Source organism: Rhyacophila brunnea, unplaced genomic scaffold (assembly GCF_057557595.1).
Source record: "Rhyacophila brunnea isolate RB1 unplaced genomic scaffold, BYU_Rbru_1.0 scaffold_3, whole genome shotgun sequence".
Classification (NCBI taxonomy): Eukaryota; Metazoa; Arthropoda; class Insecta; order Trichoptera; family Rhyacophilidae; genus Rhyacophila; species Rhyacophila brunnea.
In genome coordinates this window covers 32,059,984-32,078,258 of record NW_028232965.1, presented here as the reverse complement: position 1 = coordinate 32,078,258, position 18,275 = coordinate 32,059,984, and the positions used below count along the sequence as shown (strand labels likewise).

General features: G+C 30.4%; 1 protein-coding gene across 1 annotated transcript in view; it reads right to left on the bottom strand.

Annotated features, from left to right (window-relative positions):
• Positions 1-3,805: 3,805 nt before the first annotated feature.
• LOC147068231 (very long chain fatty acid elongase 7-like) overlaps positions 3,806-18,275 on the bottom strand; it is a 60,708-nt gene continuing 46,238 nt past the window's right edge. Inside the window, exons 5-6 of the mRNA XM_085952641.1 lie at positions 5,205-5,341; positions 3,806-4,096 (exon numbers count right to left, since the gene is read on the bottom strand). Of these exons, the coding sequence (XP_085808767.1) occupies positions 3,806-4,096; positions 5,205-5,341 (428 nt within the window). The remainder of the gene's footprint in view (positions 4,097-5,204; positions 5,342-18,275) is intronic.

Below are 18,275 nucleotides of genomic sequence, written 5' to 3'. Positions count from 1 at the left end.
TTATGATCACCACTAGTAAGGCTTCTGTCTATTTCTAAGATTGTGTGATCAAGCACCCACGCAATAGGCAGTCCGGATCCTCTCTCCTTCAAATAAAAAAAAATATATATATTTCTAGGTGCTACCAATTATATACGCTAAAAGTCTCAAAGGAAAAACTTTCGTAGGATATACAGACCCGTAAGTCAAGGTAGAGTGTGGAGAAATGTGTATCACGATGCGTTGAGTACCGCATGCAGAATGATGTCAAAATCTTCTGGTAGTGCACGTGACTCATTTAGGTATTGATAACGTTACTTTCAAATGACACCAACACTGTTATAAAGAGATTTCGTCGTGGCCGCAATGCGAAAAAAATGTGTTCCTCCTCTATCAGAAACCGAAACTCTCCACCCTTGTAAAATTGAATAGACCATGTCCAACGCATAACAAAAAAATGAGTTTTCATCAAAATAGTCCTCGTTGGGAAACCGTGAGGAAGGAGGTCAATGATTTGAGTTAGCCTATCTCTCAGAATGTAAATGCAGCCGTGGTTGGTGCACGGCCGCCTTCCATTGTGTTGTTGTTTTTGTTTTAAAATGAAAATATTTTAGTAGGTACCTTACTTCCTTGTCCCGAGATGAAGCTGCATAGTGCCTAATGATATAAAAAAACCATGATTTTTTTTAAAAAATCCAAAAATTAAAAAGAACGTCTTGAATTCATCAACTGTCATTTTCCTTTAGTGACATTTGGTGCTATCTGTACATTTGTACTGAAACCCTGCCATACTAGAGGAATCAGAAGTATAAATTGATGAATCTTTGGAGAAATCTGAATTATTCTTTTGTCCACACGACGCAACAAATTTCTCGAATGCCTCAAAATTGGCATTCGTTGATATTAAATCGACGTGGTCTGTTACATGAGTATGTGGACGGACCCTAGCAAACAGTTTCATTTAAACGGACCCCATCATCGGATAGTCCTAAAAGATGTTTTCAGCAACTTGTGCATTTCGGCCATTTTCTATTAAACGAAATCATTTAACTTGAAAATGGCAGGAACTGGGTTAAGTGCTCAGTGCGTTAGCCTTAATTGTCGCATGTGAAGCCTGTGTTGCCGTCCTTTGGTAAATTCCGATCTGATCCTCGACCGCCATGGATCGAGTGCTATATTGCAGAATGCAGATTAACATTCTGACAATTTGTCTGTGAGGTATGTTGACAGGTTGTGTAGGTTGACAGATACCATCCTTGCTAGGACAGCAAGATTATAATATCGTCATGTAGTATTTTGTCCAGCGAGAGTCACTGTTCGCTAATTACCGTCCTTCTAACATTATATCAAGATTATATTTTGACGTGCCTTACGTTGGAAGTATAACTGACAACCCCGTAAATATATCACGATAATATGCAACTGATGGGACACCGCAAATATCCTGGGGGTACCTAACGAGAGATGTAACAGGCTTTCTCAATGTCGGATATATTCGGGAAAAATGCGGGGTACATTGGAAAATGATCAACAATAAGTTATTATATCAGTTTTTACATATTATATAAAAGGACTAATGATAACATTATTTATTTAAATGTTTATCTGTTTAATACACCTCTTTATAAACCGTTTTAACACTCAATGATATTAAAATCTATATAAATATATAATATTATTTTTTTTAAATAGTTACTTAAATAATACAACAGAATATAACAGAATGAGTACTGTACTATGTGAACGAGAAGTGTAATAAATAATAACATATACTTATACCCACTCGCTCTGTCACCACCATCAAAAATTGGAGGAAGGTTATAGTAATCTCCAACATCAGTTATAGTCAACCTTTCCGAAGCTGGGTTCATAGTCCAAAAACGGCTGTCAACATAAATAACTCCTAGATATCGTAGAATTAACAACAACAAAAATTTTGTTTCAAAACCAAAAACAATATTTTAAAAAAAAATGGATCAGACACCTATAAAGAAAAAATCAAACTGCCTATTACAAGGTAATTATTGACAAGTCATATTAGATTGAATTTTCTGTTATTGTTTCTATTGTTAATTAATTTTAAACGAGTTGCAGTGTAGATATTAGTAATTATACTATGGGTCATCTAGCGATAAAATACGAAGCATGCAATATGTACATATAATACAATTTATTGATAATTTCCAATAGTGATTTGACGAAAAATTTTATTTTCAATTAATAAAATGTAAAAATATTATTCCGACATAAAATTACAATCACAAATTCTTTATATCAGTATCCATAAAGTAACGCCCGGGCAAAGTAAAAAAAATAGAAGATATTTAGGTACGTATCACTCTGCTCGACTATTATGCACAATGCCTGAAGAGTATTTTTAAATTAATGTCATTTATTAAGTTTATTATTAAGTCCATAAAAAATATATAGCTTTAAAAACTTTTATTTATATCAAATCGAGCAATATCGAAATTTTATTCGAAATAAATTTAAAAAAAAAAACATAAGTTGAACATATTTTTTTTATAGAAAAATTGATGTTTTTCAAAAAAAAATATAAAATTACCTAAAATTATAAATGATTAAAAAAGTAATTAACGAATGTACATTTTATAACTTTTTTTTCTATTGTAAGTTTATCTTTTAATCCATAAAATATTGTAATCATTTAGATACATATTATTTATGTAAAATACTTTTAAATATAAATTGCTAATAAATTGTATAAAATTACATGCTTTGTATTCTGATACTATGTGCCCCTATTAGCGGAACACTTTCCTCTGAAGTCATTTTTTACATCAGAGGTCCCATAGAAATGTATTTATATGCCATTACAATTACAAGTAAAAGTGTGTGTATAGTATGAATAACAATATACTTACTGCATGCGTAATAATTTTATAATGATATGACATCATGTATGTAGGTATATGTACATTATAGATATATTTCATTTAAGGTGAAAATCCAAAAAAAAAAACACACTGAAAATACAAAAACTATTTATTAAACACTTTATAACTTATTTACATTTTCTTAACACTAGTTTTAGTTTTACATTATCTACCTATAGTAATTTTATGTTTTTAACTAAACTAATATTACGGTGAATATAAGTTTCAGGCATTTAAACAAATGGTAAAAAAATATTTAAATAATTTTGTATTACTTACTAAGTCTTATAATATAATGTATTGACTAAATATTGTATACTATGTTAGTTTAATAGAAAAAACCCTATCATTTAAATAAAAAAACTATAATCTACTATTGATTCAAATTAATTAATGTACCTAATTAATCTGATTGCACTAAAGGATTGCTTACTTACGTCTTTTTTCTTTAAACACTAATGATTTGACTCTTAGTTTCATTCAAAATAATTTGTATAGTTACTGTATTTTTCACAATATTGTGGTATCTACATAAGTATATAATTTTTCTATCAATAAACTCACTTCTAATATTTTACAAGTGATTAAATATAAAAAAATTGGTACTGATTACTTGTAGTTGAAATTACGAAACAATGCTTGCATAAACTAACAAAATGGTCTCTATAAGATGATCGCAAACTATTTAATCTACTATAAACAGATATTTTATATCAAATTTCAAAATTGAAAAACTATTTCAATTTTAAAAGTATTTACGTAAAATCTAGTTAATTCAAATTCAATTTAATTTAGGTTAACTATTCTTTACATGAACCTATATATTTTAATAACCGATACAAATCAATAATATTATGATAAAATCTAATAAAATGTGTCTACTTTAAATAAATGTTTTAATTTGACACTGAATTAGATTAACAGATTTATTAATTAGATTTTGATTTGTAATTGCCATTGGACACGTGGTTTCCATTGGCATGGATTCCATTGCTTTCTTTTTTAACTATTTTTGAACTTTCTATGTTGGATACACTATTTCCATTGTTAGTGCTACTCTCCTTGGGCTTTCTCAAATAAGATTTTCTGTAGAAATCACCGAAGAGTAAAAGCATGAAGAGATTTTGTGGAACGACAACAGCTGCTACCCAGGATGGATATTCGCAGTTCGGAGTAATGACGGTCATTGAGAAGTGAAGAACCAATAGTAAGAATTGCACCTGTAGTAAACAAAACCAAACAAACGTGTCAAATATTAATTTAATTGATGTGTTCGATGTTCATCATATAAAAATCCATGTTCATTAAATGTGAAGACACAGACAATGTAATATAATGGGTTTTTCATCAATATTAATTTACTATAAGTACATACAAACTATTGTGTAAAAATGCATGTACTTTTCTCATAGTTAAATACTTACACATAATAAATTTACATCAAGTAAAAATGGTTACATACTCTCTTTAAAATAAATTATATTGTATGTAAAATAACGAATATTAATAATTATATAAGTACTGTATATTTTTAACACCATTAACATATTCTGCATTTTTAGAAAAAAAAAATCCATGGAACATTAAATGAAATTGTTTTCCTTTCTTGGTTTTATTTCTTTCATTGAAAATTTTACGCTGTATCTAGTTTATAGAGTGAGGTATTACTATAATTCATAATATACATCCATAATTTAAAAAAAATAAAGAATATTGTACCTATAATATTACATTATATTATTATATTATATATATTGTATAATATATATACTTCATGCTTAATTACATTTTTATTTTGCTTACTTAATTACTGTTGCCAAAGTCCAGTGTACAAAATATTTTATATTGAACATCCTCAAAAACATATTAGAAAAAGCTTTAAAAAAAACCTGAACCAAGTGGTAACCGAATCTACATCTATCTCGCGAGATGCATTCATGCGAGTGGTTTTTTAATGTCCGTTTTTGAAGGAATTCCAAAGCATTATTATTGCTAAATGTTAAATAATAATCAAAAATGTTAGAAAAAAAAACTCATGTAGGTACTTAATTTGAAAATAATATAAGTAAACGTAAATATTAATCGAAAAGATTTAGGTACCCACCTATTTATTACACTGTATACAACCTACACGGAACAATTATGTTTTTTCTGTACCAATTTGTTCAATAAATTGCTTTAATTCAACGTATATAAACGCTTAAGTACGATGTTCAAACTTAACCAGTAATCATCAAAATATATTTAATCATTACTTTCTTTTTTCGTAAAATGTGTTGTACGGTAGTTTCATTGTTAGATATGTAGGTGCCATCATTGTATACTTACGATTTGTATCTGTGTTATGTGTTTCTTCAGGCCAATGGAAGTTTTGTACTTGCTATCGATTAAGGTGAGCAAATAATAACCATACATGATCATATGCACAACCGAGTTTATCACTCCGAGAAGTGTGCCATGTCCACCTGCAAATTAAAAATAAGAATTAATTTATATTTTCATAAAAATAGTAATATTGTGAGTATGATTAATTATTGCGTTTCCTATGCTTTTCTTTATAGGTATCTTATATATTTTTTCAAAGACAACTTATAAACGGTAGTCGGTATTAATGTGGTGAGTGCCAGGTGTAAAATATTACGCGAGTTTAAAAAAATTAAACATAATTACAATAGTCAATTATTAATAATATCTCTGTATATATAAAAATCTTGTGTCACGATGTTTGTGGTCGAACTTCTCCGAAATGGCTTGACCGATTTTTATGAAATTTTTTATGTATATTTTTTAGGTATGATAATAGGTCAACAAGTATATTTCATACCGTTAGGTGATTAGGGTATCTCTATCCAGAAAATTTTTTCTTTCATTTTTTTGAAAATTTCTTTTTGTTTTTTTTTTATTATTTTACATCAAAAAATACCTATAACCCCAAATTTTCAACTTCCTACCCCCACCCTCCCATTTTTTAATCGCGATTTTATTATTTTTGTATGAACAAATTTAACCGTCGTTCGTATTTCAAACAGAACGAAATTATTTATGTTGTTGAATGACAGATGGCACTACGTCCGAGAAGAATTCAAGAGAAGCGTCGCGTCATTTTGACATTTCATTCGGCATATCACAACGCAGTGCGTGCAAAATTTTGTATGATTTATTTTAATTTATCTATTTTTGTGTGCGTGTATTACAGTGCACAATGCCAGTAAGACTCAAGGGGGGCCATTTGGGCCGTCGAACGAATAAAGCAACAAACATGCGAAATAGTAGAGCAGAAAGAACAGACGAACAAATCCAACAAGATAACAAAAACGTGCGTGTGAGCATGTCGCAATTGCGTGCATCTCAATCACAAGAGCTGAACGAAATCAACAACAACAATTGTAACGGAGCCAAGCGCGCCGGTTCGTAGTTAACACATGCAGAGCAAATGACCGACAATGCCAACAAGTACATCGAGCATTTACATCCGCTTCGTTCCTTCGTCTCGCATTCGAGTACGAGCCAGATATTGAATATTCCGCTCATCCGAAAGTGCTGATTGGTGCTATGGACAAAGAATGTCCCCATTGTCATGCTCTCAAATTCAAACATGAGTCAGCCGGGATGTGTTGCGCATCAGGAAAAGTGCAACTACCAGAAATTGAGATACCACCAGAACCATTGAAGGGCTTGCTCATCGGCACGGTTCCAGATTCAAACCTGTTCCTGAAGTCCATTCGCACATTCAATTCATACTTCCAAATGACTTCGTTCGGAGCAACAGAAATAGTTCACAATACTGCGGCAAATGGTCAACAATTCCATTCTACGTTCAATGCCAAACGAACCACATAAATTTTTACAAATCTACTTCATGGGCGGTGAGGACATCAATCATGTGGATGCACGTTGCGGCTACAATAGCCTCAATTCGCCTAATGCCAGGCGCATCGTCGGCGAACTGGACGCCCTGTTGAATGAGCACAATGAATTATTGAAATTCTTCAAAGCACACATGCACGAATTGCAAAGTGACAATCACGCTATTGTCATCAATCCTGATAAAACACCAGCTGGAGCGTGCGTCGATTCAATGCGCCTGTTGTTGACGACATTGCTGGAATCATGGTTGGCGACCGCACATCGACGCGAGAAATCGTGGTTCGAAGAAGAAACAATAATCTGGAATTCATCGCTGACACACACCGTTCATACGACGCTCTCCAATATCCGCTAATTTTCTGGAAGGGACAAGACGGATATTGCATAAACATTAAACAACGAGATCCTGTCACAGGTAATTCATTCATTATGAACATCATTACTCATTTTGAATTGAGAAAATGAATGGTTGATGTTTTTTTGTTTTTATCGGCGGTCATCGTCTACAGCGCTCTATTCCTCTTTCTGTCATATATCCCATCCCCACACACTTACGATACATTCGTTATTTTTTATTTAACAACCAAAATATTCACTAGAAATAATTTATATGGCAGAACAACGTTTGCCGGGTCAGCTAGTATTTCATATAATTTGTCGTTTATCAGACAGCTATTTTAATTATATAACTCCGCTGTCAAAACTATATGTTATAAAATAAAATAACTATCGACTGAAAAATTAAATTATGTAACATTGTTTGAATAGCCGTCTCGGCTTCTTTGACAATCTTTTCGGGAATGTTTTTCATAAAAAAATTGTATTAGCTCGGCTCTATATCGCCTATGAAGCACCGGATACTATTTTTGAGATCAGGAATCGTCTTTGGTTTATAACTGTAGACGTTAATTCTAAGAGAAAATTCTATCCAACGCTCTAAATCATACAATTTTGAAGGCCAATTACCTAACATTGCCAAAACTGGAAAGAACACGACCAGGAACCATGGTTTAAAATAATTCCCGTAATTTGCACGTATTCTGACATGCAGTGCCATTCTGCTGAAGTCAAATATTCCATTCTTATAAGTCCATTCCGTCCAATTCGTATAAATTGAAAAAAAAATCATATCACGTTAATGGTGTCAATCCACCATCAGCGCAATTCTAATAGCATTTTCGAAAAAGTAGGTATTTCCACATGAAACCTCTTGTCTAGAAACTACACCAAAGCGTAAATTTTTCATGATGCATTGGTTTCTCATAAACCACTTAAAGTTTTTCAAATCCTTAAAGTTAACAGCTTTACTTATTAACACGAGACTTTGTTTTTCTTATATTTTTATTAATAGCACTTGATTTCATTCGAAATTACGTAGATACATAATTTTCGCTATACAGATTATTGTAGTTGAACAAATAATAATATCAAAATAATTTGATAATATTATTTTACGATTTTCATCCGTGGTTGCACAGTATAATTTTTAATAACAAATTTCCGATAATTCTATAAGTCTAGACGGTGGCCATTCGATATAATTATCATGCTATTTAAATGTGGTAATTAAAAAGTAATTATCTAGTCAGCAGTCAATGTATAAATGCCATATGGACAAAAATGCAAAAAAATCGGCAAATTTAAAACCGTCAGCTCTTATTGATACACGGGGTATCATAAACTACCTTTCATTTAATATCATTGTTATTAATTACTTAAAACACTGGCATATATAATCAATTGTTACCTGTAATTATAATATATTATATGTGAATTAATTATAAGTAAACTTTGATTTTTAAATTTCCTCAATTAATATATTATAATAGTATCACAAAAAAATCTAACAAAAAAAAGCAATTTAGTCATTGACATATTCTAATAAGAAGTTGTGATTAAATTATATACTATATTTCTATTGCGCGTTGCCTATGAAGTCTATAAAAAAAGAAAATTTTAAAACAACATGACACAAAGTACAAATTAATTAATTTAATAAAAAAACATAATTGTATAAATATTCACAAAAAAAAAGATAAAATTTCCACTTAATCCCTAATTATTATTGTCATTATTTTCAATATTTTATATTAATGTTACTTATTTCTTTATTATTTGGGAGTTTTATTATGTTATATTGATCTAAAAATGACCACCCGCTGACAAGATTTCAAGTTTGCATAATGTTATTTATGGCTGAAATGCTTAGAATTTCACTGATAACTAAACAGTAACTACACACTTTTTGAGTAATTATCGTTTAGTTTAGTAGAGAGTAAGCGGTCGAAGCATCACAATATTGTGGCCAAGCCGCGTCTTGCCAAACTCCACTAATAATTATTGGAAAGCAAGGCAGGGGTAATTTTCGCGGCTACATCAATGTAGCTTTTGGCGACTCAGAATATAAAATATAGGAGAATCGGAATATAAAATACTTTGAAATTAATAAAATTATTAGAATTTACTTTCTTCTATTTTTCAAAAACACAATCTTATCAACTTCAAAACTGCATACTCTCTAAGAGAAACTCTCTGGAAAATATTGAAAGAATTTCAGTTCCCAGAAAAGCTTATCAATTTGGTTAGGGTATGCACAGAAGGATCGCAAAGCAGGATACTTATTCAAGGAGATGTATCGGAATCATTCGAGATGACAGGTGGGCTGAGGCAGGGCGATTCTTTATCACCGTTGCTTTTCAATCTTGCATTAGAGAAAGCAGTGAGAGAAGCTCTCAAAAGTAACGGAGGAGTCGACCTGAACAGATCCCATAAAGTTCTTGGCTATGCAGATGATCTGGTGATCCTGGGCGATGATCAGGCACATATGGTTGATATTTTCACTGCATTGGAGGCCACAGCAAAGAAAATTAATCTGCAGGTTAACGCAGAGAAGACCAAGTACCTAAGAGTGTCGAAAAAAAACCGAAACTCAGGAAATATTGTAATTGGCAATTCCATATTTGAAAAAGTAGCACAATTTAGGTACTTAGGAACTGGGATCTCTGAAACAAATGATCTTGACACAGAGCTTGCCTGCCGACTGAAGAGTGGAAATAAAGCGTTCTTTGCATTGAAGAGCATATTTGGGTCCAAACTGCTGTCCAGAAAAACGAAATTTCGGGTATACAACGTGATTGTAAAACTTATGGTTCTCTACGGATGCGAAACCTGTAACATTACGGAGAAACAAGAAAAGGCTATCCAAGTATTTTAAAACAAAATTCTCCGAAGAATACTTGGACCAATTAAAGAGGACCATAGGTGGCGCATTCGTAAGAATGCCGAACTTTACGAGTCTTTCAAGCCGAAGATCAGAAATATTCTGAGGGCAAGAAGGCTGAGATGGGCCGGTCACGTTGTAAGGTGCGAAGAAAGCAGAGCTCTCTACAGGGTCTACAAGGGAGTCCCAGTGGGTATCCGGCCTCTAGGCCGACCTCGGAAGAGATGGTCGGACGCCTTCAGCAGGGATGCAGCGAAGCTGGGTGTGACCGACTGGAAAAGAGAAGCTCTGGACAGAGACGCCTGGAGGATGGTTGTGCAGTCGGCCATGGACCTAAATGGACCTTAGCGCCAGTTTAATCATCAAATCATCATCACAATCTTATAACCGACTTTTGCATATCGTCAAATATTCTTTTACCAAATTTCACTGTTGTTTTTAAAATATTATTAATAGAATTCCATGACCAAAAGTTTAAAAGGCATATAGCTTAATTTTATCAAGAAATGGCGCAGCCCTACATTTCGTTTACTGCAACGATTTACTGTGACCTACTTTTATTAATTTCACATTCTGTAGGAACTTGCACTCCGAAATTAAGTCTCATTTATAAGCGATGACCAACTGCTGAACAAATTATTGTCTATTTAGTGCGTAGTGCTGCACATAATTAAACAATATTTTGCTATATCATAGATTCACGCTTCACTGATGATATAATTACATATATAGGTAATTTACAGTACTTTTCTCATACAATTACGTCCAAGGAAAGCTTTTTTTAATATGTAAATTTTAATAAAAAAAAACCTAAAAATTTATCTTTTTTATTTTATCAAAATATATCTTTTATTTCCAGAAAATAATAATATTTAATTCAACATAATTTATTACTTTAATAAAAGAAAAACAAAAGTATTTTTTAAAGTTACATACATGAACATTAAGTAAACATTTGTTAAATTCTGAATGACTATTCTAACTCATAATAGGTATCATGATGAATAAATATATATTTCTTCTTTTCACGTATCACGTTAAAATTAAAAATAGACTTATGATTCCCAAAGTAGGCACGGCACTACCGCCTTCTTCGGAGTCGCTTGTAAACTCGAAGAGGAAACTGGAAGTTAGTGGCCGGTATGGAGTGATAGGATGCGCAAAAGTGGCAAAAAATAAATATCGATACCTACCTCTCACATAAAACATGTTATGTAGTCATCAGTGGGTCTATTCTATACACAAGACGGCTATCGGCGGCTATCGACGATAATTTATCATATTTATCTATTGAGGTATTATCTACAATTGTTACAATAAGTTAGCCGTCTAAACGGTCAAACCTGTCTATTTCGCTGTAATAGTTAACACACCCAAGAAAGGTGCTGTTAAAACATAGCACTTTTAGACTCATTGTAAAAATTAACTCCCCAATACATAAATATGATAAGCTACCGTCGATAGCCGCCTTGTGTATAGAATAAACCAACAGGAGTCCATACTTTGTTCGTTCATGAAAATAATTAGCTATCTCCAGTAGGTATATGTAATTGGTCACGTGGCGTATTTTAATCAAAACAAAATATTGTATTTTAAGGCATTATATTTTTATTTAAATTGAATTTTCAATGCTATTCAGAAGGGCGGCATTTACTATGCAATTTTTGACGAATTTTATGGAAAGGCACTAATCTCTAAAAGATGGTATCAGTCCGAAAAAAAAATGATAAGCCCTGGTCAAAGATATCACATTTATTTATTATTTCATTTAAAGTTGTCAGCATAATGTTAATTAATTCTTACGGAGTAGATAGATATACATAAATATAGCTTCAAAAGTATCTTCCATACGAAAACAGCTTAATTACTGTGTTTTTAGCCAGAAAACAAACATTTTACAATTATGCTTATCTACATTAATCGAAATTATTTCACGCGTGAAAATATTCTTACACTATTCATATAAAACGAGTATTTTTAAGTGAGCGTAACATCTTTTAATTTATTGGTTTATCTCTCAAAATCATGAATCATTCAACAATGTTTAAAATCTACAGATATATACAAATAATACATTGGGGGAAATAATATTATACAACAATTAACAACAGTAAAGTTATAGTGCATAAAAACTTTAAATAAATATGTTTCTAGTATTATTGTAGATCAAATTGTGAACAATTATTCTTAACATCCCATAAATTAATGTTAGGCATTCTTACATTATTTGTATTGGTACTGTATTATACTTTTATTATATTAATTCTGATTATACAGCAAAATGTATTTATTTATTTATTTGGACATATTGAACAAATTATTTATCTATTCAAGCTCATTCATAAATTATGTTTTTGATCACGTTTCACCAACTCAGATTAGGATTTTAATTTTCAAACCAAAGATTTTTTAAATAAATTAGCAGTAAGCATTAACGCAATTATACCATTAATTCAAAAAATTACCAGTCCCGCTCATAGTGTCAAAGTGGCAAAGGATATCCGAAACAAATAATGTAATTAAACGTTTTATATTGCATAATTATTTTTAATCCGGGGTACTGAATATTATTCTGTCAATTAAATAATGCAATTCAGCATCATTGTATTGATATCTACAACCTTTAAAATTAGGGCACTGAGATTCAATAAAGACAGATTTTTTATACTTAACCAACAATGCGGTGTCAGTGGCGAATTTAAAAAGAAACATTCAAAAACACTTTTATTTGGGCGTGCGATTGTGTTTGTTTTTATTTTGCTTGCTTTTGGAAATAATGAACCGAAAAGAATGTTTTTGTCCATCTGTACTGTGCGATTTTACTTCATTTTTAAAAGAAATTTCGTGAATCGATTCCGTGGCGCTAAATTATTGCGATATAACGGAACCATTCGAAGATGTCCTATATTTATTGATTACAAAATGTAATAAAATCATTCAGCGTGCGTAAAATATACATTTGCACAAAAAGCTGTTTTGCTTGTATACGTTTCAACTTACATTAGCTATGCATGTAATGTACGACTATTTTAGAAGTTTATATCAATATAAAATTCGACATTTTTTTTGTATAACTGAGTATGCCCGTTTCTATGGTTTAATAGTAACCAATTAAAAAAATGTTTTTATTATTTTTATAAACAGCTATTTTGATCGAAAACTCATTATCAAAACGCAAATGGTTGAAATATAACAATAGTGTAATTGTTTACTTAGCATTATCATAAATAAATTATTTTCAGGCAGAAATAAGTGTTTTATTCATATTACAGATATTAAATATTATATTCTAATTGTTGGTAATTAGTTCAACATTAAAATACATTAAATTGAATCGTATAATATCTATTAGGTAATTTAAAGAAAAAATCAATATATGGTACTTATTCTACTTTTCCAAAAAAACTGGAATTCGTACAATATATTATAGTATTTTATTTTAAATTATATAATTTATTTCTACTATTAATTGACAGTTAATACCATAAAAGTGGTGTTATCTCTCAGAATCAATCACACGTTCCTTTTAGTTCAGCTTCAATAACTATAAAGAATGCTTTTTTCCCCATTTGAATGAAATAATAATGTATTGTACCGGTCTCCTAATCCTCGATAGTTCTGTCATCTTATCTTCGGTTCGGTGATTTAAAAAGTGTGAAGACCAATAATTGTTGCAATGCCGTGACTCGTGACCAGAAAAGTTTTATCGACGTTCCATTACTCTTTGTATGTAAATGAGAACGACATTTTCATGATCAATAGTAAGTGACAAAACTATATGACAGCTACGAAGAGAAACAACATGTTACCTCTTTATAGTAGATATCGAATATAACTGTCAACAAAGTTTTAGTTTCATTGATAATCAAGTGATCAATTGGAATGTTTATATATTTTTTTAAAGATTTTCTCTGCAAACGGATTTAATAGACTCTACAATGTGGGCGATATTTTAACAGATTTTTTATCAGGATTATTTATTAACCATTCGTTCGCATTTATCGGCAATTGAGCAACACTAAAGATAAACCCATAAACTATAAAAATCCATATATCCAAGTTTATTAATTTAAAAGGTTAAGTATATCGAAAATGAAAAAAACTAAAAAAATAATTTTAAACTAGCATATTTTGGCCACATGGTGGGATCCCACAATCTGCATTGTATTTTTTAAGGAAATTCACGAAGAGCTGTAAGAAAAAAACCGTTTTGACTCAAAAATCTCAGAAACTGTTTTGAGATCAAAACTCCACCTCTCTAAAGATTAGCTGTAGGAAAGATTATCAGAATCATCACTAACGCCTAAACAAACAGTACCAAATGAAAAAGAAGATGGACATAGTGCTGACAAACCGTTGGGTACAGGATTTATCAGTTACGAGTTTACGAAATAAGTTTGATACCATTATCGTTGTTGTAGCAACAACAATGGATTGTTAAGCTTGCATTTAATATCTATTTTAGATACCTGCATACCGAAATTTATTTAGCACTGGTGTTAACCCGTGACTTTATCTGCATGAAATACACAAATAAAAAGTAGACATTATATACACAATGAAGACTGACATATACTATGACTGAATCGATTTGATTTAGTTTTGAAGTTAATGAAACAACGATATGATTTGTAACAAATACAAGTTTAATCAATACTCATCAAGTATTTTTAAGGTATAACGTAACAAACAGACAGATAGACATCAAATATAGACGCTGATGAAAAGATCAATAATTTTAAATCACAGACAGACGCTTTATTGTTAGTATAGATTGGGAACGTAATATTATTAAAATTGTTACGAGTATCATAGAAGATTTTATTTGATAAAAAATTAAATACACAATTTAATAATGTAATTATTTTGAACAATACAGCATTATTTGTGTTCATAAATGACTATAAAATTATACACTGTATTTTTGGGATGCATATTGTACATGAATTGTAAAAATGTTAATTTATTTTAATATTTTTTTAATGTCATGTTTTATTTGTGTATTATTTTCATGCTTTGTTAATTCTACACACATCATATTTTATACAGCCACGTTAGATGCTTGTGTCTGACATTTTAATAACGTTTATATATGCAATGATTTTATATAATAATAGTTATCGTAAATTGGAATCCTTATTTTAAATTAGGTTAAAATAATAATTGACTGATAGGTATTATTTTAACATTTATGTATATTTTTCATCGGGTTATGCGGCAATGACATTGAAACCAATGTTTTGTATTATTCAATAGTCATTATGAATATTTCAAGAGAGATAGTAATTATTTTATATAACAAAATTTTGTTTCACTTTCTGCTATAAATATCAAACGAGTTTAAGCAAAAACTCGTTTTTCTCTTTAAGTACTTAGTGGTATCCGACATTTGAAGATATAATAGTAATTTGTCGATCTCAGCAAGATGTGCATTGTAGTTAAATAAAAAATACGTCTTCATAATATTTTCATTCAATATTTTTTACGTGAAGATTATTATTCTTTTTGCGGTAAATAACCCTTGAAATTATATATAAAAAGTATCACACTGTTGTTTAAAACTCTTATTTAATCTTGGAGCAAATATTCTATTCAATATTTGTATCGGGTAAATATGTATTATAAGAACAATTTTCTTATTATTTATCTTGGTTACACATATTTAGTGTAAATATACAGTTAGTGTAATATAATAATATAAAATTACCGAGAAAATACTAAATATTCACCTTCATTGTTACGTCATGAACGTGGAATATTCTATAATTACTTAGCTGGAAATGAAACAATACCACAAAATACGAAAATAGTTCGAATAGGAAAATATTTTTTTTTCATCAGATCAACTTTAAATTATTATGCATACTTATAAATAAAATGTGCATATGTAGACTGTCATAAAAAAGATGTTACTTTGCCCCCATGAATATAGTTTGACTTTATAAAAAGAATGAAAACCAATGCCTGAAAAAAACTGGCATTTGAGTACGTTAGAAAAAAATCGTAATCGTAATCGTTTATAGATAAGTCAGTGTAATATGGAATAAACTGGAACGTAAGCACAAGTTTCATGTCTCGAAACAAATCGGTGTTTGGCTGATCGGTAATCAGCCAAATAGTGTAGTATATTTTAATTAAACATGTTGTTTGTAGGCAAATAATTCTTTAATATAATTTAATGATCAGTTCCTAAACATGATTAACTGATGTGTATCGAATATCAGTAACCGACCTGAGAAAAACCATAACAGTATAATCCTTTACAATGGGTATAACACCTGGCATACTAAATATATGTTTGAATACCTGTTTTACGCTATTTTTCCATAAAGCATTGTTTCCCACCACTATTTGTAAAATAGCTGGTTGATTGGCATGTTGAAAACCTTTTTGATTGCACTCGAATTTCATAACTATATATACTCCTTAACCTGTCTACCTGTGATATATATTTTAATTTATAACAGAATTATGTTTATTATTGCTTTCTTAAGTATGGCATATTTATGTTTCTTTTTTTTGTTCTCATGTCAAATGATATTTATATATATTTGCGTTTTTTATAAAATAACATTTAAATAATAATTGTAGTATTCTAAGATGTATGCGCCGTATACAAACACTGATAAAAATTATGGGTATGTAAGTAACCATTCATATTGAAACATATTTAGTCAGCGGATGGTATGAAAACATGATTGCGTATACAATATTATAATTAAAATAGTCAGACGTCACACGAGATATACGTGTCTTGTTTTGGTTGCAAAATGATTGACATTCAAAATACAAGTGACTCGGATGGACTTAATGAATAATTTATTAATGAAGCTCGGTAGTTTACTGAGCCACCAATGAACTAAACTCTTATTCGATCAAACTACAATGTCCGCATGTTAATTACTACTGACTAATACATACGCATCACATCAGAGGTGGAACTACATTCTTGTCAGCTACAGGTGGAAGAAAAACAAAGCTTTTTATAAACTATTTAATGAGAGCGACAGTTTATATTCTCCACTATTTTAATAATGTCGCAAATTAAAAAATATAAGAATTAATTATTTTATCAAATATTAAGTAAAAATAAAACAATCTTATCATATAATATATTATAACGTCGGTAATGATATAATTAGCAAATAAAAAACTTGCACTCATGTATGATGATGATAATATATGCTGTTGACAAGTTATCATTTTTGTTTTTGAATTAGTATCTTCATAAGGTTAGTCTTTTTAACGTGGTTACGCGGTATTACAACGGACAGATGGTCCCTGGGAGAAGCATGTGTTGAAGTTGATATCAGATAGTGTTTCAAGTGTTGTATCACGTGTTTTCTAATACTCACTGTCCATAATATAGACTTTTTTATAGTTACCCACCTAACATTTCTCAAATCAACAAATATTGGCTTACACCCTGAAACTGCTTTGTAAAAAAAGTATTGAGCAAATACAATAGGCAATACTAATTTCGGAAAAACTCAACCGCAATTTAACGTGTGATTTGATATATTATCAACTTTAGACACTCAAAAATAAATAATACTTGCCAATTATTTATTGTCCAAGTAATAGTCACACCACGATAACTTTCCTAACTATGTGATAATATTTTTTCAAACCATAAATGAAAACTCAATAAAATATAATGAGAAATTATCTGACAGAATTCACAAACTTTGGTCATAGTGAAATAAAGACACTATGAAATAAAAAAAAGAACGCACTTCCTAACATTTCGAAACGAAACGCGTGCTTTTTTGACCGCTATTCGGTCTCACTGTGACCGCATTGGAAAAACAATTTTTAAAAAAATCAATACCATCAAATAACTCGACCAATTATAATTTTGATTTTTTTTTATATATTCTTGGTTAATCTTTATTAATTTGATTATTTACCCACCACCACTGCAATACATATTGTAGGCGGTTGATCACCGATCAGGGCCACGGGATATTAAATATATGTTTTCTATTGTATCGTTCGGACTATTTCTGAAGGCTCATTCAACAAGTTACCAACAACATCATAAGATTGTTTTATTTACCGATTTCTTTGTCACATTATACTAACAAGTAATTAACATGTTTGAAAATCGATGGAATGATAATAGTTTTTTTTTTAAATCTTTTTTATGCACATAAGTGACAACTTTTGTTGTTAACTGTCAATTCTTAGTAGAACAACATTATGTAAATTTTAATTAAACATAAAATTTAGTCACTTAATATTTTAAATTATTGTATTAATAAATTTACATTACAGTATAATACCTATTTCGTGTTTTTACTCACATCGAT